The sequence below is a fragment of the Phascolarctos cinereus genome, unplaced genomic scaffold (genome assembly GCF_003287225.1).
Source record: "Phascolarctos cinereus isolate Bilbo 61053 unplaced genomic scaffold, phaCin_HiC Scaffold_4;HRSCAF=312, whole genome shotgun sequence".
Lineage (NCBI taxonomy): Eukaryota > Metazoa > Chordata > Mammalia > Diprotodontia > Phascolarctidae > Phascolarctos > Phascolarctos cinereus.
Window position 1 is genome coordinate 3,793,566 of NW_027555847.1, and position 16,828 is coordinate 3,810,393.

General features: G+C 50.5%; 1 protein-coding gene across 2 annotated transcripts in view; it reads left to right on the top strand.

Moving 5' to 3' along the window:
* The window catches only part of CRHR2 (corticotropin releasing hormone receptor 2), a 100,528-nt gene that overhangs the window by 56,845 nt on the left and 26,855 nt on the right, over positions 1-16,828 (top strand). Inside the window, exons 4-8 of one of the 2 annotated variants that reach the window (XM_020964467.2) lie at positions 10,565-10,650; positions 12,413-12,519; positions 12,923-13,040; positions 14,604-14,757; positions 15,322-15,382. In XM_020964467.2, coding sequence (XP_020820126.1) covers positions 10,565-10,650; positions 12,413-12,519; positions 12,923-13,040; positions 14,604-14,757; positions 15,322-15,382 — 526 coding nt within the window. The remainder of the gene's footprint in view (positions 1-10,564; positions 10,651-12,412; positions 12,520-12,922; positions 13,041-14,603; positions 14,758-15,321; positions 15,383-16,828) is intronic. The other variant, XM_020964472.2, reaches the window with a different exon arrangement.

Below are 16,828 nucleotides of genomic sequence, written 5' to 3' on the forward strand. Positions count from 1 at the left end.
GACACACACATATACACACACATGCACACACACATATATACACACATACACACACATACACACACACGTAGACATATGCACACACACACGCACGCACACACACATACACACACATAGACATACGCACACATGTGCTCACATGCATGCAACACACAAGTCTCAGGGGGAATTAAATCTTCAGAAATAGTCTCTTACCATAAGATTTCAAAGGCTTTCATACACACATGTCATTTGAGTCTAGGAGGTAGCAGGGCTAGACTCATTGCTCTAATTTTGTAGGTGAGGAGACTCGAGGTCTTAGAGATTTAGTGACCTCTATGCAGGGCCACAGTGCTACTGAGTGCACTAGGGACTGTGTGCAGGTCTTCTGACCCATCACCCATGCCACCATTTTTTCTAGCCTCAGAGAGCAGCCCCCCAGAGTGACACGACTACCCATGTGACATGGGCCAGATGCTGAGATGTGGAGGGAATTTCCCAGCAAGTGGGAAGGGCTAGGAGGTCTCAGAGATGATTCCAGGGTATCTACTTTCCTGAGGACCTGTTCCTACCTCCTGGCCACCAGAGGCATGTGTCCATGCAGAAGGACTGTTCCCAAGTGCCTCCGAGTGTCTGAGTATGAAGACACAAACCTGGGTGTCTGCCTGTAATTGCCCCCCCTTCTCCACTCACTCCCCTCCTCTCCCCAGCGTCATGGAGATGAGAGCCTCAGCTACCCTTAATGGTTGCTAGGGGCGACGTTGTACAAAGGAAACCCTTCAGAGGAGAAAAGAGAAAAGCAGTGGGACCTTCCCCCACCTGCACACAATGATTAACACAATGTCTGGGGAATGAATCCCTGGCATGCGCTGGATTCGAGTCATGCCTTTCCTCCCTGCCCCCAGCACGTTTCCCTGGAGAGGACCTCATTTATCCATACAGCATTTCCATGGGGACTGGGAAAAGGCCAAGGTATCCTTCCCGCTGAACCAGCAATGCACCTGGGGCCCGAGGGAGGCTGAGGAAACTGACCAGGTCCACATTGCAGGACAAGGGACCAGGGGCTGCTCCACTGAGTCACACCAGGGCAGAAAGTAGAGAGGGAAAGCATTTCCTGTGGATCCAGAGGATTTTCTGTGGAATGTGGGCCAAAGGACCCCATCACCTGCCTGAGGCACCCCTCACAAAGATGCAGTTGGCTGTGACCAGAGTCCTGAAGCTTTTGTAAAGAGGGTGATATTCTGAGAATCCAATAAGTCTGTCTGTGAGCATATCCGGGTGGAAGTTCCCCCAGGGAAAGCTGACCAAAGCCATTCCTACCTTCCCAGTCGGTGAGACCCTTGTCCACGTCCCCCCGTGGAGTTTGTGGCCCCCCCCCAAGTGCCAGAGGCCCTGCTTGCTCCCTGCTTACCTTGTGAGGACCTTGGTGGAGGATCCCTCATTCCTGCCTGTGGCCACCACACCCCACCCCACCCCTGTCCACCATCACTCCTTGATGACATCTTGTACTCCCACTCATCATCAAAACTGCTCATGGGCTGTCCGCCGCAGCCTGTCCCCAGCCATCCCATGCCTCTGTTACTCTCTGGGGAACTGCCATTTTGAGGGCTTCGGAGGCAGTCATATTCCATGCCTGCTGTCCCATGGACACGCTTACAGAATGCTGGCATCTCAGAGATGAGCCTTGGCCTGCTCATCAAAGGAGCCTTCCCAGTTTCTTGAGAGGAATCCAGCTTGTCCCCTTCCTCCTTTCCAACCCTGACTTCAAACCTTTGTCACCAGATGAGTTTCACAGGGTGCGCCTCCAAAGTCTGTTGTCTTCCTCTCTTAATCCAGTTGGGCTTTCCAATACAGATGGTCAGCATGGGCTGCAGGGCTCTGGGGCTGCTGTGGATGCCTTGCCATGCACAGGGGGATGGGGTCCCCTTTGACCTGGAGCTCTTCCACCATCACCAGGAGTGTGCATTTCTCTGATGATGCCTCCTCAGCTTGTGTTTGTGATCAGGAGATCACAGACAGGGGAAGTACTGTTATCTGTCTTCCAAGGAATAATGAATAATTGTGATGTATAGAGGAGGCTCCTAGTTGCTAGCCTGGGAGTTGGCATTTTGCAGTATACAGAAAATCCTGAAGCATTAAAGCTCTCAGATCTCAGAATCACTGACTTACTGCTGTAGAAGCTTAGAGTTGGGAGGAGTCGGGGGCTTCCTTTGTCCTCTCTCTCACCTTGGCACGATCCCTGTTATATGTAGCCACCCAGCCAAGCCCACTGTCCCACAAAGCAAAGTTCTCCCTTGTTGAATGGCTCCAATGATTCACGACTCCATCTTTGCCTGAGCTGATCCTGTCTCCCCGTAGCTCCCACCCAGGGTCCTTGTGATGGCTTTGGAGACCACACAGAGCAAGCCTATCCCCCTTCCGTTAGGTCATTCACTACAGAATCTCAGGGTTCCGGGGTTGGAAGCAAGCTCGGTGGCCATCCAATCCAATGCACACCTGAACATGAGTCACGTCTACAATGCACATGACAGGTAATTGGCCAGTGTCTATTTGGAGACCCCCCAGGATGGGTGCCCACCACCTCTGAAGGCAGCCCGGCACGTTCTGAGGCTGCCCCCATGGTAGGAGCCAGGATCAGCCTCTTTGGAACTTAGCCTCGTTGCTTCAGGCCCTGCGCTCTTCAGCCAAGCAGGACAAGGCTAATCTTTCTTCCATGTGATGGCTTTCGGTCAACTGTGGGGCCAAGCTTGGCCTTTGCCCACCTCCAATCTGACTGACTGACCTTCAGATGAAAGACAAAACCCACTGGGCCTCCCTGTAGATGTCTGAGTAAGAACTCAGCTGAGGCCCCCGCCAATGGATTCGGGACATCACTCGCTCACTGGCCCATGGTCTGGGCTTTGCTGGGGAGGGCCAACAAATCCATGGCCTCCTCATGTTGAACTTGTGGCCCTGTCTTTGTCCTTCTGACTGCTGATTACTTGAGCCGTAGCAGGAGAGGAGGGGAGAGGACGAGCCAGAAGGTTGTCCCGGTCCACAAGGGCTGAGAAAAAGGAACCGGGTGAGGCTTCCAGAGAAGGAGAGAGTGATGGTCAAAATGGCTCCATCGCTCTTCCTCCTACGCGCTGTTTCATCTTCCATCTTGGGCCTTCGCATGCATTGTTCCCCTGCAACCTGCAAGGCTCAGCTGAAGCATCACGTGCTGAAGGAAGTCTTCCCAGCTGCCCCAGAAATCACTTAGTATATTTTTTTTTTGTAGTGGATGGAGAACTGGCCTCAGAGTCAGGAAGACCTGGGTTGAGTCCCCTTTCTGACACATTTTGGCTGTGTGGCCCTGGACAAGTCTCTTAAACTCCTCATGCCCCCAAGCCCCTCTCTCAGCCTGTGAGTTGCAGAAAGGGTGTTTCCCTGCATTGGTGAAGTGAATTTCCTCACCTGGGAGTTCCCCCTAGCCATTAAATCACAGCTCCAGTCCACACTCACATCTACCTGTAGGTATCTGTTCTTCCCAGGAGAAAGTAAGCCCCCGAGCTCAGCCAGGGCTAGTTTGGTTTCTCTCTTTGTACCCCAGCACTTGTTGAACCAGATTGACATGAGCCCCATCATGTTTGGGGGTCCCTAGAAGAGAAAGATGGGGTAGAGAGAAACTCTTTCTGGCATCCAGAAGCAGGAGGCCCTGTTCCCAGGCACCATGATGGCCCCGGGGGGGGGGTGCTGCCTACTCTGCCTGCATGTGGAAACAGCCAAAAAGACCACGAGCCTGGGATGCCTGGGAGCCTGAAACTCCATTCTGCCCTAATGCCCATGGCTGTCCTGGTGGCACACAAGCCACACAGCTCCTTTGCAAGGTTCATGGGCATTTCCATGGTAACTAATGCAGCCCTTGTCAGAAATAGCCCCTGTTTGTGCTCTCAGCCTCACGGACTACCCAAGCTATAATGGAGCTCCTTGGCCATCTGGGGTGATATACCTGACGTTCAATGTCCCTGTCGAGTGACAGTCCAGCCCCTGCTTGAAGACTCTTCAAGAGGAGGAAAGAGCCCCCATCTCTCCAGACAGACCATGCCCCTTCTGCTCCAATGCTGTCCCCACATCCCACTGAAATCTGACTCTTTGCACCTCTCACCGATGTCCCTAGTCCTTGGGTGACCTTGGAAGATGGGGGAGACCTGGGCATATTTGCAGAGAGCAGGGAAGGAGACAGAAAATCAGAAGAGACTGAGAGGAGAGAGAGGAAATGACTCCAGTGCAGGCTTCTGCCTCATGAGGCCATGACCAAGGGCACATGTGGATGACCCGTCCTTGGTGAAGAGAAGGGTCACCTCTTCATCAGGGGCTGGAGCAAAGGAGGACAGCGCGGGGTGGAGTGGGGGATGAAGAGGGAGCAAGGAGGAAGAGGGACTCACCATGAATGGTCTCCATTTCCTTAGTACCGTAGAAGGCAAGGGAGGAGGGAGGAGGTGGCACAGGAGGTCTGAGGAGAGAGAGGGCTTTGGAATAGTCCCTGAAGAATGGCAGAGTCAATGAGGGATGAATAAAAGGGCCACTATTGAGGTTAGGCTCAGGTGTGTTTGCAGTGCACTCAGAGGACACAGTTCAGCAGCTCACAGGAAGGAGCAAAGAAGATGGTGGATGTAACCCAGGGTGGGGGTTTGGCAAGATGATGGGGTGGTGCTGGGGGGGGGTGTGTGTGTGTGTGTGTGTGTGTGTGTGTGTGTGTGTGTGTGTGTGTGTGTGTGTGTGAATGTATATTATACATTTTGTGCATAGGACCTGTGGGAAGCTGGTTAGATAGGTTTGGATTGATCGACCAGGGAGGGGGAAAGGGGGCTAAGATATAAAGGGAGGGAGCTGAGACTAGAGCAGGGCTGATGGATTGGGGGGGAAGAGGGAGGGGCAGGGGACTAGAGATCATGGTGATGACTAGGGTTAGAAGAAGGGAGGCAGGAAAGGGGTGAAAGGGTAGGAGGCTGTGATCAGAGAGAAGAATTTTGAAGTTCTGGAGCCTGGGGGCAGAACTGTTCATGTGGATGGTCAGACCAAGGATGAAACCAACCCCGAACTGGCTCAGAGGGAGCAAAGGGGAAGAAGGCGGGAGTTCCGAAGGCTGGTGCCATCAGGGGCCAGGATGTTGGTGGGATCTTTTGCAATAAGCAAAGATAGGGGAAGGATACCCAGGAAAAAGCCTTGAAAGACAGCAATGTTTAAAGGGCAAGAGATGGACCATGAAAGGAGGCTGAGGAGGAGTAGTCAGGGAAATAGGAGAAGAATGGGCCCTGGGGTAGGGTGAGGCAGGGGAGGGGCAGTGCCCTAAATAAAGGCCAAGGGAAAAGAGAGAACTGGGCGGTCATTGGTATCGAGCTACAGAGTCAGAGAGGATGAAGACTGAGAAAAGGCCTTAGTGCTGGCAGGTAGGAGGCCATTTCCCTGGTTCTTTCAGTGGATGGGGCTAAAGCCAGATCTCAGGGGGCTGAGGAGGAAACAGGTGGGGAGGAAGTAGAGAGAACAAGTGCCGATTCTGCCCTCTTCGAGTTTGACATGGAAGCCTTCCCTTCTTTGCAGAAGTGGGGGATTGTGGGTATGGAACAGTGCCTGTGCAATCAGACACGGTGATGCGTTAGTTGTTCTGCCAAACTGTTTTCTTCTTTCTTTTTAATTTTTGTTAATTAATCAATAAACATTAAGTGTCTACTATATGCCAGGTACTGTGCCAGGTGCAGGAGACATAAAAAAGGCAAAAGACAATCCCTGCTTTCAGGGAGCTTACAATTTAATGAGGCACAAGAGTTTTCTGAATAAGGGAGGAGGGCATATTCAAAAATGAATGAAATTTAAAGCAAAATGATGAATTTTTTTTAAAGAACTAAATGTTTGGTGTTGTAGGGGAAGAGAAAGGAAAAACAGCAGTTTGAGAACATAGCAGGGTCAAGGGGAAATGTGGGCTGCTTTTTTATAGGCAAAGGGAAAGGAACCAATAGAGAGGTGATAATAATAGCTGACATTTAAATAGCACCTGCTATGTTCCAGACACTGAGATAAGCACTTTACAATTATTATCTCATTTGATTCTCACAACCACCCCTGCAAGGTAGGTGCTATTATTATCCCCATTTTACAGATAAGGAAACTGAGGCAAAACTTGCCTAAGGTCACACAGGTAGCAAGCGTCTGAGGCTGAATTCGAACCCAAGTCTTCCTGACTCCAGGTTCTGTCCCCTGCCTCTGTAGGCTGGAGGTTGAAAGAAAACGTGGAGATGATCATTGATGAGGGTTCTAGAGAAGAGGGGAACCTGGCACACCTGAGTGGGAGCTGAGGAGCTCGGTGAGGACAAGGTTATAAGAGGAAGCACTCCCAGGGTTACAGAATCTTTGAGAATGGTGGCACGGGAAGAGGTGGGGGGAGGGAGTGCTCTGCCAGGTGCTGAGGGGGCTAATAAAGGTGGGCAAATGCCCTAAAGACCAGTGGATGACAGCAACGAGGACTGTGGGGGGGGGGACAATCAATCAATATCAGAAAAAGGCATTTAATAGCTTAATAGATTACCATGATTAAAAGAAAAGCAGCCCCAGGAGCAGACGACCCCAAGTGAATCCTAGAAGACTTTTGGTTCTCAATCTTTGTTCTTGAATAGGACCAAAATGCATCACTGTGTTAGAGTCAAGGTACAGTGTGTCCAACTGTGGCTGATCAGACCAGGCACAAATAGTCCATGCAAACATTTGGGGTGGATTCTCTAAATTTGCGCATCTCCTGTTAGAGCCAATAGCCACTAGGTTATGTCAATAATAGTTGTCGCAGGGCGGTCCCTCCCTTTCTGGGACCCCGGTAGCTACTTGAGGTTGTAGGCATTTTGTGGTTAGAGTCCTCTCCAAATCCCACGTCATGAGCCCCCATCAAGGCGTTTTATTTTTACTAGTCAGTCACAGAACACAGACCCCCTCCTTTCTTCTACACGTGGAAACTAAATCCCAGAAAGGCTCCATGGAAGCCCAGTGTCACACTTGCGGTGAGTTTCAGAGCCAAGATTAGTATGCAGGTCCTTTGACTCTGAATCTCCTGCTCCACACCCCATTCAGACAAGGGTCCAACTAGCTCCTGATGCCAGAAAATTGGGTTAGGTTAATTAAGGGGTCCTGGGCTCCCAACCCTCATGCCCATGTCCTTTCAGAAAGACACAAAGACACCAAGTGAGGGTAGAAGCCATTTGGGGTAATGGGTAGGGGACTTCATAAAATCTTTATGTTCAGGGGCAGCCAGGTGTCACAGTGGATAGAGCACCGGCCCTGAAGTCAGGAGGACCTGAATTCAAATCTGGCCTCAGACCAAACACTTGACACTTACTAGCTGTGTGACCCTGGGCAAGTCATTTAACCCCTAATTGCTTAAAAAATAAAAATTTTTTAAAAATCTTTATGTTCGAAAGAAAGTTGCTGATTTTGCAAGGGATGGTTAGTTAAGCAAGGAGGCTCTGCCTCTCCTAAAAACCATGAAAAGCACAAATGGCTCCTTGGAGACATCTTTTGAGCCTCCACCTTCAAACTACCTGACTCAGCTATGTTTGTTTAAGAAAGATGAGTTTACTGAGGCCACTGAAAAAACTCCCCAGAAAATCTACTTCAGAGGGTTAAGGACCTGCTATCCAGACTATATACATTTTCCTTTGTTTATAGAATTTAAGCCTGTTCAATTTAATTTAAGTCTGTTTAAGCCCTGAGGTCCACTGAGCTCACAGGGGAGTTGGGCATTCAGTGAATAAAGTCAATGCAGCATTAATTAAGTGCCAATGGCATGCATTGCTCCCTATCAGCATTCTTCATAATGGCAATGGAGAAGCTGGCATGTGCCTGTTTAAGGCTGGCATCACAGAGGACAATCAAGTTCTATTGCCTAGCATCTCTTGGGGCCATGGTTGTCAACAGAATACCAGGATGGAAGGATGCCATATTGTGGGTCAGACCCAGTTTGGCTAATCCAATATGGCTCCTGTCTCTCCCTTCTCCAATCCATCTAATACTCTTTCCCAGAGGCCATTTGGTCTGACCCTCTTATTCTATGGGGTGGGGGGGGGAATGAGGCCCAGAGAGAAAGTGACTTGTCCAAGGTCACACAGCTAGGGCGCAGCAGAGTCACAATGCAAACCAAAGTCGTCTGATGCCAAGCCCACTCTCTATCACACCATGCACCACCATCCTTTTACTTACCTGAGTCTAGTTGGTTATGCCCCCCTCAGCTGTCCTGGGAGGACCCTGTGAAGACCTTCCTAGAGCATCAGGGAGAGACAAGGTGAGCGGGGTGAACACCACGGCAACACCTCTCTCTGGCCTCAGTTTCCTTGTCTATGATGTGGTCTGGTTAGACCAAGTGATGCCCAAGGTCCCTTCCTGCCATGAACTGATAAGGTTCTATACCAGGCAGTCAGGGCCAGGTAACACCAGTTCTCTGACACCAAGGACCACCCTTAGACCAGGGTTCAGATCCACAGATGGGATGGGCAGTCTCTCTGGTAGAGATGGTCTGGACTCAGGCCTCTGAGAGCAGGCATGCCAATGGTCAGACACCTTCCTTCCAGGGCTGTGATTTCACAGGTTTGCCAACACAGATCACAGCCCCTGGCAACCCAGGAGAGATCCTGAGACCATGGACGTTCCCCTGTAGCACGGCTTCCCAGGTTGCGCTCCTCCCCACCTCCATTGGCTGCACCTCAGGGGGCAGATGTGTGCACAGTCAGACTTGTGGCCTCTGGGCCACGTGCAAAGCCCTTCCTAGCTTGGAAGCCACAGCCAGAACCAGCTTTCCTTGGCAGAGCTACCCAATGGTCATTATTTTTTAATGATTGAGTCCCAATGCAGTTATTAAAAACCAATTCCTTTAATAAAGCACTCTGCTCTGGAAGCCCCGAAAGTATGAACTTAATTTTTTTAATTCAGTGCCTGTCAAGTAAGTGGAGGTGACTTTTTAAATTAACTTGGTTTGGGCTCCGTGGTTTCTGCCACGGTCTCGGCCTCTTCTGTCTGCAGCTGTGCTGTCTGTAAGCATTTCCATGTGAATCTTTCCTTTAACTATTTACATATAGTTAACAAAAGCACAAGCCATCACAGAACCTGGCCTTCTCTCTGCCATGGGCATGATAAAGCCAGCCCTTCCCTGCACCATCTTAATGCCCACAGCCCCAGAGAGCTGAAAGACAGCCACGTGCTGCTGAGAGCGGACAAGCGGGCACAGCCACCCTCCTTCCCTGCTGTCTGCACTGAGTGTTCCACTGGGGCTGAGGGTTCAGAGAGACTGGGCTGAAGGGATTGTGTAACTTTGGTTTTGATGGGGTTAGAGTCATTTGTGACCTTCAACCCCGGGGGTCCCAACGTTGGACATAAAAAATAATCAATGTCAGGGTCAGGTCAGTAGCACAACAGATAGAGCTCTGATCCTGGAGTCAGGAGGACCTGAGTTCAAATGTGGCCTTAGACACTTCCTAGCTGTGTGACCCTGAGCAAGTCACTTCACCTCAGTTGCCTCCTAAAGAAATAAATAACTGATGTCTCAATTTGTATGGACAGTGGCAGAGAGAATATTTGTTTTTTAAGCCATAACTAGGTTAAATTGAAAGGAAAAAAGAAAGAGTAAATATTAATAATCAATGTCCCAATAGTGAAATAAACATGAGAGTTGGGATTGCACAGTGGGAAGATCCTCCTGGCTCTTGGAGTGCACCAAGCTGAGCCCGGGTCCCAGCTTTGCTACTTCCTGCCTGTGTAACCCTAGGCAAGTCAGTTTATATCGCTGGGCCTCAGTTTCCTTCTCTGTCAAAGAAAAGAGCTGGACTAGACGGTCTCCAAAGTCCCTTCTATCTTGAAATCTGCTCCTGTAGTCAAGTCCTAGTGTGAAGCCCGAGCACACCAGGCTGAGGGCATACACCTTCACACAGGCTCTCCCAGTGGGGCCTTCTCCAGGGGAGGGGCAGGTGGCTGAGAAGCTCTCCAGGCAAGCTCCATCACCAGGTGTCTTCGAGGAGTTCCAAACTCATGGCACAGAGACCAAAGCATTAAGCAATCAGTCAACCAGCATTCACTTATCAGGGGCTTGCTATGTGCCCACTGTATACCTATACAATGCAGTGGATTTTAAAACAAAATTCTCAAAAAAAAAAAAGAAAGAAAGAAGAAAGAGAAGAGGGAGGGAAGGAAGGAAGGAAGGAAGGAAGGAAGGAAGGAAGGAAGGAAGGAAGGAAGGAAGGAAGGAAGGAAGGAAGGAAGGAAGGAAGGAAGGAAGGAAAGAAGGGAGAAAAGAAAGAGGGAGAGAGAAAGAAAAAGAAAGAAGGAAGAAAAGGAAGAAAGGAAGGACTGATCAACAACTAATGAGTAGCTAGCATTGTACTTAGGACAGTGGATACTGAGAAAGGCAAAAAAAAAAAAACCCAGTCCCTGCCCTCCAGGGGCTTACATTCTAATGGGGAAGATGAAAAATGGCAGCGAGTCAACGAGGAAGTCAGGACTACCCTCCCAACCGCCGTGCCAGCCTCGGTTCCGCCTCCCCCCTCCCACCCCCAGCCCACCTCCTTCTGACCGCCGGCCGTGGTTCTGTTGGCAGGGAATGCCTACCGAGAATGCATGGGCAATGGGACCTGGGCCTCCCGGATCAACTATTCCCAGTGTGAGCCCATCTTGGACGACAAGGTGAGTGTGCCCTCCCCCACACACGCGGGAGGACACAAGCCCTCCCCGAAGCCTTGTGGGCAGACGCTTCTGTTGTAGAACTCCCAAGGGGTGTTCACTCGAAAGCTTTTCCTCGGCCCCCGTGGGGGTGCCGCCCTGCACGGTGCCCGGTCATGCAGGAGACAGGAGGGAGGGTCACATTCTGTTTAGGGAGATGGGGAGTAATGCAAGCCCCAGGGAGGAGCTCTAGCAGAACAGAGCCCGCTTCCCCTCACACCGCATGGTCCCAGGGAGGTGGACGACAAGCAGACAGAGGGGGCCAGGAGGCCTCTTCTGGCAAAGACACCCACAAGGAAATTTATTTCAGTATTTTATACAGAACCCCGCCCCATTTCTGACCACAGATAAAAATAAAAGATCACCTCTCTTAGTCCCCAGACATGAATCGAAAGACTTGAGGCTCTTTCCAGTAATTAAGTCTACCCTCAAATAATGACCTTCAAGGACAGAGATCTGTTACCGCTGAAGGATAGTGTGGTAGGAAAAGAGAAGACTTAGAAGCCGGAGCCCTGGGTTCAAATCTCCCCTGGCTTCTTCCTTAGGTCTGCCTCGCCCCCAGCAGCAGGATGCTGCCCAGTGCCTTAACTAGGCTGTGCCTCAATCTCCTCATTCATTAAAGATAGATAATAACCCTGACGCTCCGCAATCAGATCACATATGCAAAGCTATCTAAAAGGGCTCGTTAAATCATTAGAGAAATGTGGGTTCTTTATTATCATGATTCCCTGCCTCGAAGGCTCCCGGAGAAAGCACTTTGTCAACCTCACAGTGCCATGCACTTGTGGGCTAGCAGACGTTTAACAACTGACTCTCAAGAGAGGGACTCAGGACAGACGTTGCCATTGCATCTGAACCGATTATTGCTGTTTTCTCCTTCGCTTCCTTAAATCCAGACGACGAACAGACAATAAACGGAGCCCTGATTTGTATTTTCTGTTGTCACCTGGGGCTTGCCATTGACCATCTCTGGGACCCTCAGCTTCCTGTCGCTCATGTCTAGGGGAGGGGCCCGGGAGGGGCGGCACAAGACAGTCTCGGAGGTTCCTTCCGGGTCTCAGTCTTGTGAGCCTCTGTCTGTCAGCCCTGCAGTTATGGGTCTGAAGTAAGGTCAGGGCAGGAGCTCTTTAAACGTCCCCAGACCAGACGTTTGCTCAGTCCAATCCGATCAGGGGAGGCTTCATTGAGCTAAGCCTTCAAGGTTAGGAAGGCAAGGATGAAGTGAGGGCAAAAGAATCCTAAGGGATGAGAACGGCATTACCACACACAAGATGGCAACAGGGCCAAGGGTGTTGAGAGGGATTTCTATAGCCCGAAAGCCTTTCTCATCCAAGATCTCACTAATTCAGCAAATGCCTTGTGAGATAGGCAGAAAGGGTAAACTGAGGCCCAGAGGAGTCGTGTGACTTCACCAAGGTGGCACAGCACGTTAATGTTACAGCCGAGATTAAAGATTTGGCATCTGGCCTCCAGCCTAGTGTCCCCCCTACCAGCGGACTGCTCTGGTCCCAGAGTGTGGAGGAGTGCCTGCCTCGCCTCAGAAAGACTCCAGAAGGAAACTCTGTCTGGGAGTCTTGAGTCTGGGCCTGAGTGGGTCTCTGGGGAGTCGGGAGCAGGGAGAACAGCGTCCTCGCTGGCACCTGCACCCCCGAGGACCAGATCGTCTCTCCATCCCCCCGCCTCTGCATCCGTCTGTCTGTGTGTCTGTCTGTGTGTCTCCCCACAGAGGAAATACGACGTGCACTACGAGATAGCACTCATCATCAACTACCTCGGTCACTGCGCGTCCATGGGGGCTCTCCTCGCCGCCTTCCTGCTCTTTCTCGGCTTACAGTGAGTCACGGCTCCTCTCCCGCTCACACCAGCCCCTTGCTCAAGGGCTCTCTCTCTGTCTCTGTCGGTCTGCTTCTTCAGTCTCTGTCCTTGTGTCTCTGTGACTCACTGTCTCTGTCTCTTTCTCAGCCTCCTTCTCCCCATGTCCCTTCTCTTCTGGCTCCTTCACTCCTCTGACTTCTCTATTCCCCTCTCCCATTCCCTCCCCCAGGCTTTTGGTCCTGGAGGGGATAGGGAACCACTGGAGTTCACTGAGTCGGGGGGAGGAGAGTGACAAGGGCAGACTCGGGCTCTAGGAAGATCTCTCGGGCGGCTGAGTGGAGGATGAGCATGCCGGGCTGTGGCGGCCTCCCCGACTGGGGTCTCAAGCCTCTTCCTTCACTACCTTTGCCTCCCCACGCAGGAGCATCCGCTGCCTCCGGAATATCATTCACTGGAACCTCATCACGACTTTCATCCTCCGGAACATCCTCTGGTTCCTCCTGCAGCTGATTGACCACACGGTCCACGAGAACAATGAGGTACTGGGGCACTGGCCGGTTTCCAGGACTCTTGTGGGATGCAGTGAGAGGCACAGCACAAAGGCCAGCGACCTTTAATGGAGGCCAGTGAGCTGAACTCTGATTCCCCGCCCGACTCTAGGACATAGTATGCACAGGGCTGCTTGGGGGCATTTAGAAGGAGAGCAGGGATATCAGTCCACGAAGTAACCAAGAGACCCCTGTCAGGAGACACAAACTAAGCCCGAGCCTGGCCAAAGGTGAATCCCTAACCTGAGCCACACAAAACCCTTCTCTGCCCCGGAAGATCAATGTTCCCAGAAGACACATGTGGCTCATCTAGTGCCTGTCCCCAGTCAGAGATCTAGAGATGAAGGGACCCCAGAGGGCATCCAGCTTAGCCCCCTCATTTCCCACATGAGGAAACTGACCCCCATGTAGATGAAGGTGCTTTGTCCAAAGTCACATAAGCATCGGAGATTCTCCATCCAGGAGCCTGGCCCCATCCCCTGCTTCTGTGCTGTGTTAGTATACAAAAACCAGAAAAGCAGCTTATTATGGAAAACTGTGAACCCCTTGGAATTTTTTTAAAGAGTATATTAAATTTGATGAAATTGTGCCAATGCTGCCCTACCTGACTGTCCCTTTCTGAGCTTCCTTTTGCTCTCTTCTATGTATTTGGTTAATGTTTTATTGACACTGTTCTTTTTCTTCTTTTTTTTGTATCATTATCACACACACACACACACACACACACACACACACATGTACCTCTCCCCTTCCCTCAAATATGAGTCCTCCCTTGTACCAAGTGAGCAGAATGGAGCAAAACAAACTCCCCGAAAGGCCATACCCCCAAGCAGAAGCCATCCCTCTCTAGCAGGAGGGAAGACACCCTTCACGGGTCCTTTGGAACCCTGACTGGTCTTTGTATTGATCATAATCCTTAAGTCTTTTGAAGCTGTTTGTGTTTGCAGGGTTGTTTTGTGAATTATTCTCCTGCTTCTGCTCACTTCACCTGGCATCACTGCATACAAGATTATTGATCCAGCGAGGTCGTGGAGGGGGTAGGAGGGGAGGGGCTTGGAAGCTAAGGGGTTAGCCTTGGCAAGAAGGAATGTTTCCCTCTGAAAGGAGGGGAGAACAATGTGGGAGGGCACTGAGAATTGTTGGCATGTGGAGGGCTGGACTCGAGAGTTGGAATTCCTGCCTCACAGTCTCCATCTTAGTCAAGAAGGACAGTCAAAGATCTACATTAAGTTTGTTAGGGGAATGGTGAGGTGGGAGGCCCAGGCAGAGAAGAAAAAGGTCTGGAACACTTGCTTTATAACATGAAATCAGGAATTAGTCATTGTAGACTAGGATTGCTGAGATGTAGGACTAAGACTGAAGTGATGTAGGTGAAATCTGATTGCTTGAAATCCAACAGACATTTGTTAAGCACCTAGTAAGAGCCAAGGACTGAGGGTCCAATGATAAAAATGATGATGTCTAAGGCCCCTTCCAGCTTGAAGATTCCACTAAGAGATAGCTGCAAGTGTTGACAGCTGCCCCTCCATTGATCCTCTCTCCCCACCCTGTCAGGCTTGGTGTCGATGCATCACCACCATCTTCAACTACTTTGTGGTGACCAACTTCTTCTGGATGTTTGTTGAAGGCTGCTACCTACACACAGCCATTGTCATGACCTACTCTACAGACAAGTTGAGGAAATGGGTCTTCCTGTTCATTGGATGGTGTAAGTGGTGGGTTGCAATGGGGGGGGTTGTCCTGGGCTACCCCCAAGGCTGAGGGAAAGGTTCTTCCCCATCATCTTCTATGTATTGTACTACTTACCTACAATCCAGGCCAAGAGCTCAGGTCATCTTTCCACTGGATAGTTCCACTTGATTATTTGTGCTGAGTGGGGGAACAGAAGCATGGATAATCCAAACACAAGAGACATGCCCCAAATCATGGCTAATCAAAAAAATTCTTGCCTGGCTTGAGAATGCTACCAGAGGCTCCTACACACACACACACACACACACACACACACACACACACACACACACACACACATTCCAGCAATGAGATATCTCCTTTCCCTCCATGCCCATTTGTGACCCCATTTTACTTCAAACTTATGTTGGTCTGGAATCTGGCCAAATGGAAGAGAAAATTCAGGAGTATAGCTGTGTACTCCATTCATGGGGTGGACAAGTGGATACGTGAAAGATGTCTTTGCCCATTGTGCTAGTCATTCCGAAGTCATTCATCATATAGATGCCTATCATAGTCCTAATGCCTGTCTCTCTTTCAGTCATTCCCTGCCCCATCATCATCGCCTGGGCCATTGGCAAACACTACTATGAAGATGAGCAGTGAGTGAAATAACTTGTATTCAAGCGTGTGCGTGTGTGTCCTTGAGTCCATTCCTATTTATCTCTGCGAACAGAGGGAAAGCAGTAGGAGAGAAAGATCAAATGTTCATTAATCCAGACCTGATCTCTGCTTGGTTCGGGAAGGCAGAGCATTGTATAGCTCATAGAGCTGGCATTAGTAGGGACCTTAGAGGCCACGTAGCCCAATCCCTTCACTTTACAGATAAGGAGACTGAGGTGCAAAAGGACAAAGGCGCTGCTGACAGTGTCACAGGCAGTAAGTAGCCCCCTCCTCTAGCATTTCACTTATTGGCCTGCTTTGGCTGGGGGCCAGGGAGGCAGGCCTGATGCACTTTTCTGACTCCATCTTTCAAATAGATGCTAGAATGACATTATTCAAAGAGTTGGCAGCAAACTTAGCAGTAGGCAAGGCTGAGACACGAAGCAAGGTCCCACCATGTTGGGATCTGGGGGAAATGCCCACAGATAATCCATATTGGAGGTAATTGGGAGCTAGTTGGAGAGACTCCTCTTATACATCATATATACGCATGGGGTGGGGGGAGAATTGTTGCTGCCAGAACAAACCAAAGCCAAACCCAAATGAGAAGTTTTGGAACCAAGGAAGGTTTCTTGAGTTTGTCAGTGAGGGAGGCCCACCTGCAGGGCACAAAAGGATAAAGCTTATACAACATAGATTCCCATTTAGGCAGGAAGTGAATTGGGCATGGGGTACCTTCGGATTAGACCAGGCTTGTTGCTGGGAGCTTGCAGGATAGGAAGAGGGGTGGACAAGACCCATTGTTGGGGCTAGTAACAGGAAGTCTCTTCTTCAGGTCAGCTATCGCAGGTAACCCTGCCCAGCAGATAGGACTGTCCTCGCCAAACAGAAAGGAAGGTAGATGGCAGGGCTGGAGCTGCCACACAAGCAGGGTCAGGGCAGCTGGAGGGGGTAGTGTATGCAGCAAGTGTAGCCTCAGTTCTCCAAGACTGACATGTGCTGAGTTCTTCCAGGCATAGATGTGGAAAAGCTCCACGGCTGGCCGGAAAGGCCACAGGCTATCATGCTATTTGAACCTGGGTTTGAATCATGACCCTGGGCCAAGGTGGGCAGCCCTGGGCACATTATAACTCTGAGTCTCAGTTTCCTCACGCCTCCAGAACTTACTTCACAGGCTTGCGTAAGGGTCAAACGAGATGAGATGTGTGCAGTGGTTTTCACATTCCAAAGCACTAGACGCATGCCTGGTGTTGCTGTGGGTCTTCTTGCTGTTGGTAAACTCTGCTGCCAACACACGCTGGACTGGGCACTGGTGAAAGCATGTGGTGTGACTACAGACATGCCACTTAAGTTCCTGGTTTGCACGCTGCATTCCACGGGCGAGTGGCTCTGAGGCTACGGTCAGCGGCGGCTGAACTTTTAACCTTCAGTGAGCACTTGTGTGA